Here is a 17904-nt window from a genome sequence, read left to right as displayed (position 1 = left end):
AGGGAAAGACTTCAAATAACTGTTCAGAAAATTAGGGAAAAAAGCTCTTAACAAGAGTTTTCCAAATGGAGTAACAGGGAGCCCAAAACTAACTGCTTTTGAACAGGGTAACAAAGAAGAGGTTTATATGACGCTGGAGAGAAGATTTGGATTTGATGTCCCAGAAAATCCCTCTGTTCTTATCTTCCTATAAGATTGGTCTTCAGCTTCACAGCTGGTAAGATCAAAATATTTACCACTTCCACTTTATCCCCTCTGAATAGATAAGGAATTCTGGATAAGCCTACTGTTGAAAAATGTGCCGGTGTTACGTAAGGTTTTCAATACAAGGGGCTTTTTACCTTTGCCCCTCTCCTCTGGAGGTCCACCTGGAGCATCCATTTCTCTGTGGTCAGAGGTCCCTGGTCCATCGTGCCAGGGACGTTTACGTGGTGGCAGTGAGGCCATGTCCATGCCCTGGAGCGAAGAAGAACGTTCTCTGTTAGCTGGAGAATGCCCATCATGAGGAGGGTGATCTGGACGAGGACCTGAACATGAAGAGAAAAAAACAGGATCATAAGTACTGTTCATGTGATCATTATTCCTCATTTTTGGAGGCAGTCACATAATACGAACTATTTGGCACAAGATTTTCAGTTAAAATTACATAAAGCTTCCCCCCGCATGCCAACAGGCAAACAAGCAAATATTAGATGGACAAGTTGTAAGAAAGCTAAAGGTAAAACAGGTTTAAATAAAGTGTTATTTTTAGTACAAAATATTTGCATACATTTTAGAGACAATCACATCTTCATCTTTATTTATTCATATGTCATTTGTGCTCATTTTTTCCATGACATTCTAAAACTCAGTTTTGCCTCGTATGGGGTTTCCGTTTGTAACACAAATGCAAATACCAGTCAGCTGTCAGACATTGCAGCTGAAAACCTTATTTTTGCAAACAACAGAGAAGATGCCATCCGAGAGGAAGATTACTATTGGCATTAATACATATCTCAAAAAAACCCCCCACAAAATATGCTTCAGTCATCCACAGGTGACAACAACAGGCAGCTCTGGGCTGTACAAGAATTCAACTTAAAAATTGAGGCTTTGAGGCCACAACCATTTTTTGTTCTTAAATTTTTTTTTCTTTTCTGACTTAAGAAGTCCAAAGAACTATGTTTTGTTTTTCTGGTGGTAAAAGATTGATCAGAGCATATGACGTACAGGAAAAAGGAGTGATTTTTAATCTTTTTTTTTGGTAAGTGGTTATATTATAGAAGTCTGGTCTATTACCTACAACAAATCTCAACAATTTTTTTTACCTGGTTCTCTGTTTCCATCCCAGGATTCTGGTTTCCGCCCTCCTTCAAATCGTGGAAATTCATCTGGAGTAGGAAGCAAACCCTTCCGGCCTCCTGAGCAGTAAGAAATGCAGGGGATGGGAGTAAGAAGAGACATTGTATTCATGAAACTATTGTAATTTGCCCAAGAAATGTCTTGGCTTCCTTATCTCTGCATTTCAGTGTGGAAGAATGTTCCCCTCACCTCTAAGAGCACCACGACCTCGCCCCCGAACACCATGGTCCCTTCCTCTTGAGTTTTCATCTGGAGAGTCAAAAGTGTCATCTGGCCCAAAATCTTCAGGGCCAGGAAAGCCATCTCTCCCCCTGGGTCCCCGGCCCTCATGTCTCGAGGGTCCTCCTCTTCTGAAGCTACAAGAAAGAACACGGTACAAATGTGGCTTTTAGGCAGAATTGAGATTGATAAACTTGAGTCAGCTTCAGTTTAGTAATCAACTCATTTCTGAACTGTTTTACTTAATACTGTAGCACATTTAGTTACTAGAATAGGATTTGTAGGTGGAAAAGCGCTCATTTTCTGCTTTGAGCACTTCATTTATTCATTTTTATAGTTTTCCCTCATATTTCCTTCTGTTGACTGTGTTGGTTTTCCATACAAGAAAAATATTGTCAAATATACTGCATTCATTTATTGAAAAGGAAAAAAAAAAAAGTCAGTGAGTGATGATAGATATAAGGTAAGGTAAGGAAAAGTGTAAGTGAATTTCCCTTAACTGTGGTGGTCTTACTTTCCCCTTCCCTTTTTTCCTTTCCATTTTAGTGATTAACTGAAAAAGACACAAGCAATAAGAGTCATGGCTATAACAAAACATTCCAGCATCTCATTCCTAGTGATCTGGGGTTCTTTTGCTGGAACATTCTGAGTCTACAATTTTAGCAAATGAATCTAGACTGCACTTGGCTCTCTAGGGATGGTGACTGCTGAGCAGTGTGCGCAGTGGCATTCTACAACCTGAAGAGCAGTTTATCCAACTGCAATAATGAATTTTGTTTTGCAAAATGTAGTTATGACACTAAAGTTGATAATTTCCCTCTAGTAAGTACCATGGCATCTTCAGTAATTTGGTATGATTGGCTTCTGCATCTCATCTTAAATGAGCGTAGCTCCTCCAGTATCGACACTGGGGTTTTAACAGAGATCTTCAGGGAGAAAAATAGTTCTTACTGAACTGTCAGTGCCATTTCAGGTAAGCCCACAGACGGCTGCATGAACACTAGGAGTTTTGGCTTTTATATTATTAGTTTAAACACTTGGAGTGCTTCTAGAAGTGCATACATGTTCTGTGTCTTACTGCAACTCCAAAAGTGGGCACTAGCACCAGTTGTTACCATTGTCTCAGTTTACAGCCCAGTTTCTGTGCAAGCACAGGTGAGATGTTTAGGTGGTGCAGGCACACTGGTTCAGGAGTCCTCACAGTGCGACCCCACGCTGCTCCTGCCCACCCCTCAGTGACAGCACAGATAATGCTGAGCACTCGTGGCCCACACTGATGCCCCCCACCTCCCCTCTCTTCCCAGTTCCACACTGGCCAAACCGTAGCCACCATAATACTCGAATGGTGTTGGCTCTGTGCAACATCCCCTTCCCCGGCTCATTAACGACACAGTGCATCCTATTACAAGCAAAACTTTAGATACTTTTATTTAGAATTTTAACAACATTAACCTTTTAATTACAAATTTAAATATTTTAACAGTAGTCATAACACAATACAATATTTTTAAAGTTTTACATTTTTTTTTTTTTAATTAAAAACAATAGGTCTGTCTCCACCTCCCAGAAAACAAACACAATACAGAGAGGAGGCTGCTGTGCCTGTAGAGGTACAACAGTGGATGGAGAGCGTGCTGTGTATGGACAATGAACCATTTTACATTAACCTGGATGATTTGGGAAAACAAACTGAACAGTTTCAGGTACAAATGGTTCAAATAACCACATAGCAATATTGTTCAGCCTTGAAACAGCACAGTCCTCTAGATGTTCTTTTAGAGGGCCTTCCATTTTAATACTGACATGGTGTGATTCTGCTTAGCTTGTAATTTACCAAGATTTGCAACACAAGGTCCTATGGCTAGCAGGAATAGGGCCTTTCCTTTTGTTTCCAGGCAATGTTATGGACACAGTTTAGTTTTGACATCTGTCATACCTACGTCTGACATAGCCACAGCTCCTAATACTGTGTTATGTATATCGTTTTTCAATTTTTCTTATCAGTCACATGTAAAATCCTGCCTTGCATAGGGCCAGTTCCTGTTTGACTGCTCTTAAGATCTTCTTCCTTGAGGCCTAGGACCTTAATATACAGAACTACACACTGTGCAGATTAGCAGGCAGGAAAAGGCAGGTCTCTGCGGTAGAAGCATCGTGTTGATATGCACAGGTAGAGTAAGAACAGGACAGGGATGAAAAGGACGGGAAATTGGAGAAACACACATACACACACTTCCCTCTCATGCTTGATCAAACCAGTTACAATCTAAATTCCAAACCAAGTCAGCTAAACAAGTGGTGGGGATTAAGTTCACCTCAGCATCTGCAGTAAATGGCACCTAATTCACCTTCATTCGAAGGAGTTAATTCAGTTTGCAAGCACAATAAGCCTTTTATAGCCTGTGCTGATTCCTTTTAAACCAAACTCTCTGCACAAACACTTGTACTCTGACAAATAGGCTCTTCTTAGTTCACAAGTCAGGTTACAAGGTTCTTGGACTCTCTTCCTGAAACCTTTTTTAAAATCAGGATCATAATATATTTTCCAGTCCCTAAGCATTTCCAGTGCAAGATCTGAAAATCTCTACTGAGCTTCTAAAAGGTGTCTGCTGTGTCTTTCAGAATTCTATAATGCAGACCATTCAGCTTGGATTCTCTGTACTTTACTTTCTTAAAATGGCTTTAATCGTTACCTTCTTTTAGTTACTGTTCATTTCTTTTCATACTCTTCACACAAAAGGAAGGTACGTCTTTACAGAGCTAGGTAGAAAATAGCTAAAAGAAGAGCTGTATAGATGCAAAGTAAAAGGAATGTAAGAAAATGATTAAAAAGGCAACTAAAACACACAAAATTCACATTATGTGGAGACCACAATATATTGGTACAAGTACACGTTCTTATACATATGGGGTTGGTGGTCAGTGAGAGGCTTAGACCTTGGAGGCCAAATTTAACTCACTTAAACTAGCATAAATCTGGAGCAATTTCGATGACAGTTAATCTTGCTGACTTAGCATAATTCCTCCATACTTAACACTGATAACTAGAAGCAAATTCATCCCTTTGTGATTTATTTGGAAATTGTGAGCAATGACATGGACATTGCTGTAAATTAGATTATTTTTGAGTTCTTCGCTTGGCATTAAGAAATAAGTCAGAACGAGAAATAAAATTTCTACAAGCAAAAACATGAGAAAATAGTCTCAACAGTCCAACAGATGCTGTAGCTCTGCCCCTTATATTTGATAGTAGGATCACTGTTCCTGCTCCTTTCAAGTATATTACATCTCATTCTATAGTCTCTACAGTCATGTTGTAGTTTGTGACTGGAGACAAAAGTCTCAAAATCCACTTCTAGTGTTCAAAAGTTTGTCACTTTAACCTTCAAGTTTCCTCTCAATTTTCATCAAAACGGTCTCAAATCTTCATCCTGTGTCACTGGATCTTCTCTACAAATTTCCTCACTTCTCTTTACTTACTGTTTAAAGACACGGAAGCTGCTGTGTACAATGACCATTTTTCAAGTTTTCTTCTATTACTGAATGATTTTTATGGACTCTATACTCAGGTATATTAGAGTTTTCATTTCCTTATTGGTTTCCAGTTTATAAATCTGAAACAGATAGACTCCTTAATGAAAAGGAAACCAGGAAGAAAGAGCTCCCTCCATTTACCCTTTAACCCAAAAAAGATGAGTAGATTTATTCTTACCTCTCATCTCGTCTTCCCCGGAACCGTGCATCCTCAGGATCCCGTGGATATCTATCATCTGAAGGTCTCCGTCCTTCCCAAGCACCAGGAGGCCCACGGTTTGAACCCCCTCCTTCAAATTCCCTGTGATCAGGAGGAAAGGGAGGCCCAGGTCCACCTCGTCTCCATTTTTCATCTTGCAATGGTGGGCCTCCTCTCCCCTCAAATTCCCGTAATCGATGGCCAAATCTCTTATCTGGATGGAAGTCGTCACGGAAGTCATCTGGTCGATCAAAGTCATCATGGAAATCTGGGTGAGGTCCTCGTCTATCTGGCATGCCCCTGCTGTCTCTACCATCACCCCACTCCTGGCCACCTCGAAACAACCCTCTCTCAGGCCCATGATCAGGACCACCACTGTTCTGGTCGTGCCTTCTATCTGAGAGAGGGCCCATGTGATGGTTTGGTGGACCACGGGAGTCACCTTGAGGGAAAAAATCATAGCAGATTTCTGTAACGTTTTCTAAAAACGCTCTAGGATGCTCTAGTTCATACAGTTCTACAAAGCATACACCATACATTTCACAGTAAGTTATTTTTGGGGGAAAACTTTTCCTCTATATTCCAGCTCGAGTCTACGGAAGCTCTCCTGTCAGCCAAGGCCCTGTACTCTGCTGTAGGCTCTTCTGTCTGGAGGCACTGCGCTGGAACAGCCAACTACTCACAGAAGAACAGACAATATATTTAATTACCTTTATTAAGACCAGGTCCTTGATTGTGAGGGCCAAGACGACCTTGTCCTCCCTGCTGCCCCAGTCCCGGTATCAGTGGTGGAGGACCTGGGTTCTGTCCGTCCTGTGAGCATGTAGTAAGAAAAGCCATGTGAATTGCCATGCCTGAGTATTTTTGCTTTTAGGCATTTTCTAAGGGGGCAAAACAAATTTCTTTACATAAAGACTGCATCTTCACAGATCTTGTGATAGAAACAGCTGATTTTTCTAATGGTTTCAGCCTAATTTTTCAAATGTTCACGTCACTGCTTTTCAGTCACTGTCTGAGAAGCATAATTCTATAGGAAACTTAGCATTTCAAGGACTAATATTTTACCTGTAACAGCCAAAGGTGATAAAGCTCATATTCTAGCTGCCTGTTGGAGAAGATGAGGAAACTGTATAACAGTTTTTTGAAAAAACATCGAGTACTGTTTTATATGCTGTTAAAGAGCTGCATAGACCAAAGAATTCCTTTGGAAATGAACAAAAAAAAAAAAAAAGAGAAACAATGAAAAAAATAAAAATGTCAAGAATGTTGGGACAGGGGGAACAACGGGGACAGAAGATAACCTCTCCTATAAACCTCTGTAAACTCTTAACATGGAAATACATGAGTTTCATTTTTAACATGCTGGCAAAGTTTGCTTTTCCTAATTCTAAATCTAGGATCAAAAGGAAGTGCTAACGCTTGGCTAAACACCAAGAGACAAGTTGTTAATGGGTTATTAAGCAATGACAGGGCTAAAGCAGAAGTTGCAGTTGCCTGCTTTTCTCAAGCAGAAACAGTAGAGTGAGGAGAGGTTTGTGGAAGTTGTACGATCCTAAAGAAAATAATAAAGTATATATAAAGTCTTTTTGTTGTTTTCTTTCTCTTCGTGAATTTTAAAGGTAAAAAAAAGTTCTTTAAATTCAGCTACTGTCACAGACCCATGAAAGACTTCTACAGGTGCCACACTTACACTGGACCCACTACGATAACGTTGGTTGGGAAACAGTGTGGTTGAACTGTCCGATTCTGCCGTTAAACAGCAAAGGCCAGACAAAAAGCCATCATTTGGGGTTTGTACTTGACTGAACTAAGAGGGGGAATGTACAGAATTTACACTGTAGCAATGAGATCCAACAATAGAAGTATCTCACTGTGAACAAGACAGAGTTGAAACTTGCAAGATTGCTGTACAAAACCTTTTTATGTTGACATCACACCAAAAAAATGCCCCCCAAACCCATACCAGAAAACCCTAAGCATGTAATGTTTTTCCTGGACACATCTAATATGTAAGATTTAGATTTGGCCTTCATATTGGCTTGTAAAAAACCCTCCAGACTGCAGGTAGTTTGTCAATACTTAAAAAAACTATACTCCATCACTGTCATTGCACTTGTAATTACACTGCTTAATCTCTCTGTGAATCAAGGTTAAGGAATTTTCATGCTCTACATTTATTTTTGACAAACGCTACCTTTTTTTTTTTTGGTTGCAGAGAAGTAATAAGTTCATTTGTGTATTTTTCCCATTGTATCTTGAAATAATAGTTTTAAATTAAAGATTTATGTTCAACTGCAATATAGGTGATAAACGCAAAAAAGCACACAAATATGTACTACAAACATCAGATTTGTATCGAGTAATTTTGTAAGGACTTTGGGGAAAAAAAGCAAAATAAAAGGCCTGGTCCAATGCCCATTAAAAAACCCCCAAAAATACTTTCTTAGTGACTGAATGTTGACTTGAGTCCAGAACAAATAAATTCCCTGACTAGGTAACATCCAGCTATTGCAGTGCTTCTGCCATTCTTGACCAAAACCTGGCTGGAGTTCCATGATTTCTCATATATCTAGCTTATACTTACTTGCAATGAACTTCACTGAGCTTCTTAAATTTATGCCACTAGGGTTTAACCAAAGGAGCAGTTTTAAGCACTCACTAAAAGAGTTTCCTTAGCGTTTAGCAAAAAACTCTATTCCAAACACATCATGCTTTAGTAAGACAGGAAGTCAGAGCTGTAACACTGCATTTTCACATGCCTTTCATTTCAAAATGCATTCCGGGCCCCACAATGAGCTCACACCTGAAAAATGAATCTGCACCGCTCAGGAGGAGAGAGCGCACTAAACGCTGTAAATGGCCTCGTGTACCCTGCACCTCGAGGCAGGTACACCCGGAGCACCTCATCGGCTCGAGGATGAAAAGCCGGACAGGAGCCGGCAACATGTGCTCGCAGCCCAGAAGCCAACCGTATCCCCAGCTGCCCCCAAAGCCGCGTGGCCAGCAGGGCGAGGGGGGGATTCTGCCCCTCTGCCCCGCTCCGGGGAGACCCCCCTGCAGGGCTGCGTCCAGCTCTGGAGCCCTCGGCACAGGAGAGACACGGACCTGCTGGAGCGGGGCCAGAGGAGGCCCCAGCACCGCTCCAAGGGCTGGAACAGCTCTGCTGGGAGGACAGGCTGGGAGAGCTGGGGGGGCTCAGCCTGGAGCAGGGAAGGCTCCGGGGAGACCTTCCTGCAGCTGCCAGGGCTGAGAGGGAGCCTATAAGCAAAATGGGGACAGACTTTTTAGCAAGGCCTGTTGTGATAGGACAAGGGGTAACAATTTTAAACTAAAAGAGGGTAGACTTGGACTAGATTGAAGGAAGAAATGTTTCATGATGAGGGTGGTGAAACACTGGCCCAGGTTGCCCAGCGAGGTGGCAGATGCCCCATCCCTAGAAACATTCCAGGTCAGGTTGGATGGGGCTCTGAGCAACCTGCTCTAGTTGAAGATGTCCCTGCTCACTGCAGGGGGGTTGGACCAGACGGCCTTTAGAGGTCCCTTCCAACCCAAACCCTTCTGTGATTCTACGATTCCCCAGCACAGGCTGAAGTTCTGCACAAGTCAGATGCGCTGGCGCATCAGAACGCAACTGCTCCACGTTACCGGCGTATCTGCCCTATATGTGCAAATGGCATATTTTTGCCATTTTATGATAGCCATCTGTATGAATTAAAACTATGCACTGAAGGGGGAAAGAATTCTTTGTATTCACCCATAAGAAAAAAATCTGCATTTCTTCCAAAATACTGCACAAGGATGTTTGTTTCTATGTGGACAAGAGACTTGGCCTGAAGTCTTTGCACCTCACTCAACCAGTAAATGAGATGAAATTCAGCATATCGATCTAAAAGGAATGCAAGAAGATAAAAATCGAAATTAGCAATAGCTGAAGAGCTCTAAAGTACTATTGCTAACTTGGGAATATTCTATTTATCCATCTGCAGCATTTTGATATCAATAGGCCTATCTCCAGAATAAGATTTTGACAATAATATCTCAGGCAATTTCCTTCTCATAAACAGTTCTCTATTCCATTTCATGTTTGCAGAAGGTAGCAGATCTCACGTTCAGGAAGAGATGTACATCTCGCCCACACACTCTGCAGTAAACCTCTGCTTTCCAATGTGTAGCAGATACAGGTAACAGTGGTATCTTACATGGAGATTAACATCCACAAATTTATATAAATGTTCAGTATTAATGTCACAAGCCTTTGATAAAGCAGATATATATTCATATCCTCTTGCTACTGAAAAGAAAGGCAAGTGATTCGTACAAGTTTACATAGGATAAATATCAAATTCAGAACATAAAAAGAAGCTAAAGCCTATTGTTTTAAAAAAGAATCACCGATAGGGCCTTTAAAAATAGGAACTATTATTATATTCATATTACAAAGAAACAAACTTTGCGAATTTTAAAATCTGTGCTTTTTAAAAAAAGACATTACCATACTAGAGCTGCACAAGGAAGGAAAAATGGTCAAAACCACCTTGCTTTGACTTTTTTTAATATCTGTAAAAGACTTCAGGATAGCAGTATCCATTGAAACTAATGGGCCACCTGGCAAAAGCAACTTACTGACTTCTGACCAAAGTGTCAACAGCGGGGTCAGACAAGGACAGCCCTACACATATATATAAACATAACACACTTTTATACACACACACACAAAAAAGTTTGGTAATTATTCTCAAGTCAGAAAAGTCAGCAATGAAAACCACTATGCTAGTATGAATCAGATGAGTAATAGTTGTCAAACCAACTTTGATGCTTTTGAAACCTCAGCAATAGTGTTGCGTTAACAGACTTCTGGAGGGAATTATTGCTCATTTGTAAGGAAAAAATATTCAAATAAATACACACTTTGTAGGCTACTCTGCTTATGGAATGGAAAGGAATCACTGAGCTAAAGCTCATTTCAATGTCATCGCACCTTGTGATCGGTACTGGACTACACGCTAATGACTGTATGCAGTCTGTCTAAAGCTTTAACTAGAAACTATTGAGTGCAAGTCTAAAGAGTTAATTCTGTTTAAAAAACCCCACACATTTCTTAAAATTGAGTAAGTAGAATTTTTTTCCAAACATCCCCTTCAAAATTCACCTTTAAGCTGAAGACAATCATGAGAAATTTTAAGTACAAAATCAGTGCCATACAAATAGGAACTTGTAAGAGCTAATAAATACAGAAAGCTCTGCATTATCTGTGGTAGACCGGAAGATGGAATCAGCCCGATATGAAAGCTGCTGAAAAGGGCAGAGCAGGTCATACCTGGTGCTGAACCAGACTTAATCAAAACCTGACTTGATTCCTGCACAATTAATCGGTGCGTCTATAAGCAACGCTCTCCGGTATTCCGGGTCAGCTGAGCGCAAATATATTGCTGAGCTGGTGAAACCTCCTGGAGCTCAGAGGCCAAGGCAGCACAGCACAGGGACATCTAACTGCCAGCGCAGCGGTGAGCGCCTATCGAGGCCACGCTCAAGCAGTTCCAGCTCAGCGCTCACCCTGCCAGACCTGGGCTAGTCCTGTGCAAACCCGTCCGATACCTGTGCTCCCTTCTCCTGCTTCTCGGCAAATGGTGCAGGAACGAGTAATGGTGCACAACGCCAGTCTCTTAACTTGTGGCCCAGAAGGTACAAAGGTGGCTAAACTATTCCTATACCTACGTATGTGTACCTGTGCGCTTAGTTTGAACTGGTAAGTTCAACCAGACCTAAGCTGATTCCAGTTTTGGATTAACTACTCGGGCACAATTGAGAGTTAGCAGTAACTTGCTTTAATTAATACATATGAGTTTTCTTATGTTCAGTTTGCTTAAATTCAGCTTTTCTTAGTGCTTATGTACTCCCCAGGAAATTCTCCATTTAAGACAGTTCAGTGTCCTTAAATTAAAAAAAACTGGAGTTTCTCTTCAGGTTACATATTTCATAGCAGACATTGATTTCTGTACCAGTATTTCCAACAATCCCTTTTCTACAGTTACCTCTGCTGTTTCCAAACTATGCAATTCTTTTCATTATCATTTAGGTTTTCCTGAGGCCTCTCTTGCAAGTATATCGAACCTCCAGCCCCTCAGCTCTCGCTCTGCATTTCTACTGTGCGACATTATCATTCCCATGTTCTTAACACTCTTCTTGTTACACAAACCAACACATACCTGATTAAATGGGGGACGAGGCCCATCACCCAACAGAGGCGTTTTCTGCTGCTGGAAAGGCAGAGGGCCTTGGGAAGGGTGCGGCCCCCTTGAAGGGTTCGGTTGTCCCTGAGGTCCTTGCATGTTTCCTTGAGGCCCTACTAAAGAGCCTTGCGGAGGTCCCTGCTGGCCTTGTGGACCTGGTGGCCCACGCAATTCTTGTGGCGGTCCTAACATTGTACCTTGAGGCGGGGGTCCCTGGAGGCCCCTCATCTCCTGGGGACCATGTCCTAGTAAACCACTTTGCATATGAGGACCTCTCATTTCTTGCGGATGACCCATCATCATCCCTTGTGGAGTAGGTCCCTGGTTATCTCTGGGTCCTGGTGGACCCTGCATCCCTCTTGGATTAAGTCCCATCAAAGGCCCTTGAGATATAGGGCCCTGCATCCCTTGAGATCCTGGAGCTCCTTGCATGCCATGAGGAAGAGGTCCTTGCATTCCTCGGGGACCAGGTGGCCCTTGCATTCCTTGACCACCAGGGGGACCTTGAGGACCCAAGTGACCTTGTGGGCCAGGTGGACCCTGCGGTCCTAAATGAGTCTGAGACCCAGGTAGACCCTGTGGTCCTAAGTGGCCTTGTGGGCCAGCATTACCCTGTGGACCTGGAGGCCCCATTGGCCCATGAGGGCCAGGATGTCTCTGCATTCCTTGATGTCCATGTAAATCCTGAGGCCGTGGCATTCCTTGTGGAGGCCCTTGGGGGCCTGGAGGTCCTTGTGGTCCCATGAACCCTTGTGGACCTGCAGCTCCTTGGTGTAATGGAGGACCTTGAGGTCCCGGAGGTCTGAACTGTCCTTGTGGACCAGGAGGTCCCATCTGAGACATATTCATTGGCATCTGCTGAGGTGGAAGGGGCTGCTGAAATCCTTGAGGCATCTGTGACATTGGGCCTTGCCCTGGAAAAGGCTGGGGTCCATGAAGAGAGCCTCCTGGAGGTGGCGGCTGCACTTGCTCAGCTTGCTTTTGTGCAAGTCTCTCAATCTTCAATTGCTGTCCAAAAAAAAGAGAGACCCAGAAAATCAACTAAGCACAGAAAAATCAGAAGCAAGCATCTAATTTCTCAGGAGTTTAAAAAGATTTAGTGCTTTTCTCTTAATTAACAGAAATACAACTAAAGAGATCCATAGATTGGTATTAGTTAACTGAAATATAAGTTAAGCCTCAATAAAGGTATCATAGGATCACGCATTAAGTCCAATGTCCTGTTAAATAAGACGTTTTTTGAAAAAAGGTGAAAACAGTGCTGTAAAAGCAAGCTACACATTTTAGTGTTGGGGTCCAAATGTATCACATAGAGCACTAAAACATATTGGCTAATAACTGTCTTTAAATACGTACCTCCAAGAGTTGGGGGTTTGTGTACTGAAGTGCTGCCATTTCCTGTTCGATCTCTGCCTGTGTCTTCTTTTTCTCCTCCAGCTTAATATCTTCCTTTCTGTCATTCAATGGCTCAGGTGGTGGAGGCAAAGGAACTTTATTCTGCATCCATGCCTATAAAGAATAGTAAACACAAAATGATTCTGAGGAACAACATGTATGCAATATATTGCCTGGGAAAAGATATGTTGGAACATTGTGCAGTATGGGTATTCAAAAGCTAAAAATAATGCTGAATAAAACTTCAATATCTTATCACATCTTATTTTCCAGGTGCAGATACAAGATATAAAGGATTTAACGTTTTGCTTACATAGCAATTTAACTACTGTGCTAAATTATTTTGCACTGGGTGTTGATATGAAAGAGCTGATACTGGAAATCCCAAAATGTTTCAACAGCCACACGGTTTTTGAAGTTGAGAAAATAACAAGTTGTTCTGCGGTTCACTGTGTATCAGGTACTCACCTGCTGAAACTGTGCTGGTATTGGTTTTGCATAGGGTACTTTTTTCTGTGGCACCTTCTTTTGGTCCTTTTGCATTACTTCCTCCATTCCCCAATCCAGTCCTGGGATTGTCATTTCAATATCATTGGACTCATCTTTCCCTTGAGCACCAGGGAGACAAACAGTCAGAGCAATGCAGGTTTACAGAGAAATCCTGTTATTCTCCTTACAGTTTATTTAGCAAAAGAGACCAAGAGGTTTTCAACTCTTTCTTCTTTACACAGGAAATATGGACAATACAGGACTTCAGAAAACAGTGTCTGTGCCGCCAAAATATGTGAAAGGAATAAAAGAAAAGTCACACAGTATCTGGAAAGTGCCTCCCTATAGCTGCAACTTACCCATTTGCTCTTGCTCCATGGCTATTTTCAATTGTTCAGGTATTCCCATCCCAGGAATAACTGCTAGGCTGTTGGGTTCCAGATCATCTAGAGAAAAACAATAAATATTTATACTTGGACTATTTTTATTTACATTATTATTTTGTTCTTTTGGATTCTCACATGATTTTACCATTGGCAGCATTACATATTTCAAAACTGCCTGGTCTCTTTTTAATCCCATACACCTTATCGCTCTCTACAACTACCTGAAAGGAGGTTGTAGTGAGGTGGGTGTTGGTCTCTTCTCCCAAGTAACTAGTGATACGATGAGAGGAAACAGCCTGAAGCTGGGCCAGGGGAGGTTTGACTAGATATTAAGAGAAATTTCTTTACTGAAAGAGTGGTCAAGCATTGGAACAGGCTGCCCAGGAAGTGGTGGAGTCACCATCACTGGTGGTGTTCAAAAAACGTGTAGATGTGGCACTTTGGGACACAGTTCAGTGGGCATGGTGGTGTTGGGTTGATGGTAGGACTTGATAATCTTAAAGGCCTTTTCCAACCTTAGTGATTCCATGAATTACAGGATATTAAAAGAACTGCAAACTCAGAGTAATGCATGCACCCCAAAAGGTCAGAAAGTATATCCTTTCAGGAAAGTCACATTTAGGGTAGAGGCTCAGAAAAGCAGTAACAACTCATACCCGTTCCAATGTTTGTTATAATAAATCTATAAATTTAAAAACTTAAATTAATGCTTTGCATTTTAATTAACATTCCCCAAAACAAAAGAGCAAGTAATCAAAAACCTGAATAAAAAAACAGATGTAACCCTGGAGATGAAAAGATTGCTGAGGCATGCCATAGAGCTGGGCAACCCTGAGCAGCCTAAAATTACCAAGAAAAATCCTTAAGAGAGGGGTAAAGTTTTAGGATTTTAGTCAAATTCAGTAATATGAAAGGTTTTTGTGCTGCAGTTCAGGACTGTGGGACATCTTGAAGTCACATTAAATTTTCAGGAAGAAAAGCACACTGGAGATACTGCCAGAGGGAGAGCCAAACCTCCATCCTGTGATTGACAGAGCAGGTCTTACCTCCCGGAGCTGTGGAAACAAAAGAAAACTCATTGTTGGAATGGTGATCACTGATAATCCTTGTAAAAAAAAAGATCTTTATGTAGGTAGTCACCAATGCTGTAATACTGTTTCATCGTCTTGCCCAGAAGCTGCACTCTAGTGTCAGCAAATGACCGAGGCTTGTTCCTGACCCCAATCCTCTTTCTTCCATATTGAAGGAAATTGTCTTACCATATTCCACGCCATCCTCTGACATCCCAGGCAGCAGATTCAAGTTGTAACGATCTCGCATTTTATCTCCAGGCCTATTTCGGGTCCAAAACTTGCTGTCAAAAGGAAGTTATATCATATCAATAAAGGGTATTAGCTATTTTTAATCCAATTAGTTCCTCCTTTAAATTTTAGTGTGCTATCTTGATTATATAAGGATTCAATTCTTAATACATCAAGTTCAGTGCTAGACCTGAACATTAGGTGTGAGGTTCAAACAAAAAATAAAACCCCAACAATTATCATATTATATTATATAGTTATAATTCAAAATATACTTCAAAGTGTAAGGGATGTAAGTACAGGGCATCAACATCAGATCCCGAACAGATAAATTTCTAGTCCATTCCAAAAACTTTCGCTCAATTCAAATATAATCTTCATATACAGCTACACTTGTCAATACACACATCCACACACAAAAAATTACTCCATTTATAAAATGCTCCATGCTTACAGCATGTTCAACCTAAAAGCACAAACTATATGCCTCCAAACATGTTTGCAATGTGAAAAAGACAGACATGACCAGCAGATAATCTATGAGAAAAAATGCTGTGGAGATAATATTTCTTCATCAACGAATTACAACAATTCTTTTTTAAAAATTTATTCAGGAGATTTCAAAGCTCACACAAAACCCAAACCCTAGTATTTTTTAAGGCTTCCTTACATGAAGGACAAGAGGTTTGACTCTACCTTTTAATGTAAAATATCCGTGCCTTCCCATTTAGATACGTTTGTCTCTGCTTTGTCCATTGGTTATATATCAGAATCATCCCAGTCTACTCTTTGTTCACTGATGCCATGCACCTTTCTGGTTTCTAAATGTACATACATTCCCTTAGATCTTTTAAGTACTTTAAAATACCTGGTATGATCATTTGAGCCCGAACAGAGAATGTGTCCAAGGGGATGCCATGCCAGACTCCAGATCATTCCCTCATGGGCCATTTCCATTCCACCAACCTCCTTCTCAACTCTGATGCATTTAATAAAGAAAAATAAAAAAATCGGTCCATCACAGAGGTGAACATCTGCTACAGATACAATATAAAACATTTGCTATTCAGTTGCTCCTTTTCCAATATCCCACATTTTGCTAAACTTAAGCCTCTGCCATTTTTTTATTGGGTGAATTAATTGTTCCCAGTTGTTCTTAATAGGGAATTCAGTAATGTAGGGATTTTTTAACTGTACATTTAGAAGCAAAATAATTACACCATCTCAGAACAAGCTCTAAGAAACTAGGAGCTCCAACCATTCATCACCCTCTCAACAAAAGACTGTTTTCTATGCAAGCAATTGTAACCTTTAAAATGTATCTGTACAGGAAAACTTCTTCATAAATGAGGTATGTTCACAAACATCCTCAGGTCTAGAGAAAAACTATACCATAAACATGCACGTTAAATACAAATTCAAAAGTGAAAGGTGTATTTTATGTTTAGTATAATAACTTGCACATCTGACCGACATCTTTCTAACGTGCTGATACAAATGCCACATACCCAACATGCCAGAACAACAGAGAGCCATCAGATCCTCCACTGGCAAACAGCCCTTCATGAACAGGATGCCAGGCCACAGCTGAAAAACAAAATAAGCCACAATCAGAAAGTATAACACTAGATTTTCTAAATAATGTAATTAAAGACCTCAAAAACTTGCCTTTTTAATTCAAGTTTACCAATAAAAAGCCACAAAATATAACAAATTCTGACCTGTGGCCTCCTTCTTATGACCCCTGAAGACCTGAAGTTCTTCTTTCAGATTACGGATGTCAAAGAGCTTACAAAGATGGTCACGAGAAGCTGTTAGCAGCCAGTTGCCATTCAGATTCAGTTTCACCTCCATCACTGTGTTTTTATGAGCATGTCTGCAAGCAGAGAAAGAAAAAGACTGTTTGTCCAGATACTGATTTCTCAGACACAAATAAAATATGATAATTTACCAGTCCCAGATATTCAGGTCAACAACAAAGTAGTTCAAGCTACGAAACCAGAATACTGTGGCTTTCCATGCAAAGGCCCTATGACTTAATACTGTTCATTTGTACTTCAGAGAACTGGTAGTGCTCATTGCAACAGTATGCAGCTACTGTGCATGTTTCTACTGCAGCGTAAGAAATTTTTCATCAGCTAGATGAAATACCTCATTTGTGTATCCATATCTCAATTGTTTTCCCATTGAGAACTGGGTGACTAGGAAGTTTATGAACAAGGACAAAGTAAACTTAAATTATGTGTATTAAAGTCACAATTTTCCAAGTATAGACTTGACTTCATCTAACCTCTAGAGTTTCTGTCAGAGCTAAAGCACTAGCTTTCTATTTGAAGCAACAAGTATGGCTGAAACAATGCAAGGAAAAAAGCTAAGAAAAGAATTAAAAAAAAAGAAAAAAGATGTTTTATGAAGTTGGCTTATATTTAAGCAAATCAAAGCCTGTGGGCAAGAACTTACAGTGTGGCAAGGCTCTGGCCAGTCTTTGGATCCCAGAACTTGATGGGCTGTTGGCTATCTTTACTTCCCGATACAACTAATCCCTTTGTTGGATGCCAGTCAACACATTTCACATCTGCTCCGTGTCCTGTTAAGATAAAAATTCTTCATTTTGAGATTTCACAGACACTGGAACGACAGTGAAAAATTAAAGGGTGCACACCTTAGAACTGTAATGTAAAACTGAATGGAAAACATCACAGAGCACAGGTCACAAAACATAAAATCAAACTAAATAAAAACTCTTTTGAGTTATTTAGGTTGTATTCCTTCCCACTAATCACTGGGAGCATCTTCTTGGATTATGCCCT

At 40.8% G+C, this 17904-nt stretch overlaps 1 protein-coding gene across 1 annotated transcript in view; it reads right to left on the bottom strand.

Moving 5' to 3' along the window:
• LOC104616392 (pre-mRNA 3' end processing protein WDR33-like) overlaps positions 1-17698 on the bottom strand; it is a gene marked incomplete at its 5' end in the record, with an annotated part of 20681 nt that extends 2983 nt beyond the window's left edge. The window contains 15 exons of the mRNA XM_010281391.1: positions 342-527; positions 1308-1400; positions 1531-1697; positions 5273-5735; positions 6004-6106; positions 11500-12531; positions 12880-13032; positions 13387-13526; positions 13767-13853; positions 14840-14848; positions 15053-15147; positions 15963-16073; positions 16603-16681; positions 16816-16970; positions 17555-17698. Coding sequence (XP_010279693.1) covers positions 342-527; positions 1308-1400; positions 1531-1697; positions 5273-5735; positions 6004-6106; positions 11500-12531; positions 12880-13032; positions 13387-13526; positions 13767-13853; positions 14840-14848; positions 15053-15147; positions 15963-16073; positions 16603-16681; positions 16816-16970; positions 17555-17698 — 3017 coding nt within the window. The remainder of the gene's footprint in view (positions 1-341; positions 528-1307; positions 1401-1530; positions 1698-5272; positions 5736-6003; positions 6107-11499; positions 12532-12879; positions 13033-13386; positions 13527-13766; positions 13854-14839; positions 14849-15052; positions 15148-15962; positions 16074-16602; positions 16682-16815; positions 16971-17554) is intronic.
• Positions 17699-17904: the final 206 nt, after the last annotated feature.

Source organism: Phaethon lepturus, unplaced genomic scaffold (genome assembly GCF_000687285.1).
Source record: "Phaethon lepturus isolate BGI_N335 unplaced genomic scaffold, ASM68728v1 scaffold5432, whole genome shotgun sequence".
Classification (NCBI taxonomy): Eukaryota; Metazoa; Chordata; class Aves; order Phaethontiformes; family Phaethontidae; genus Phaethon; species Phaethon lepturus.
The sequence above is the reverse complement of the archived record's forward strand: the minus strand, read 5'-3'. Positions and strand labels throughout refer to the sequence as shown.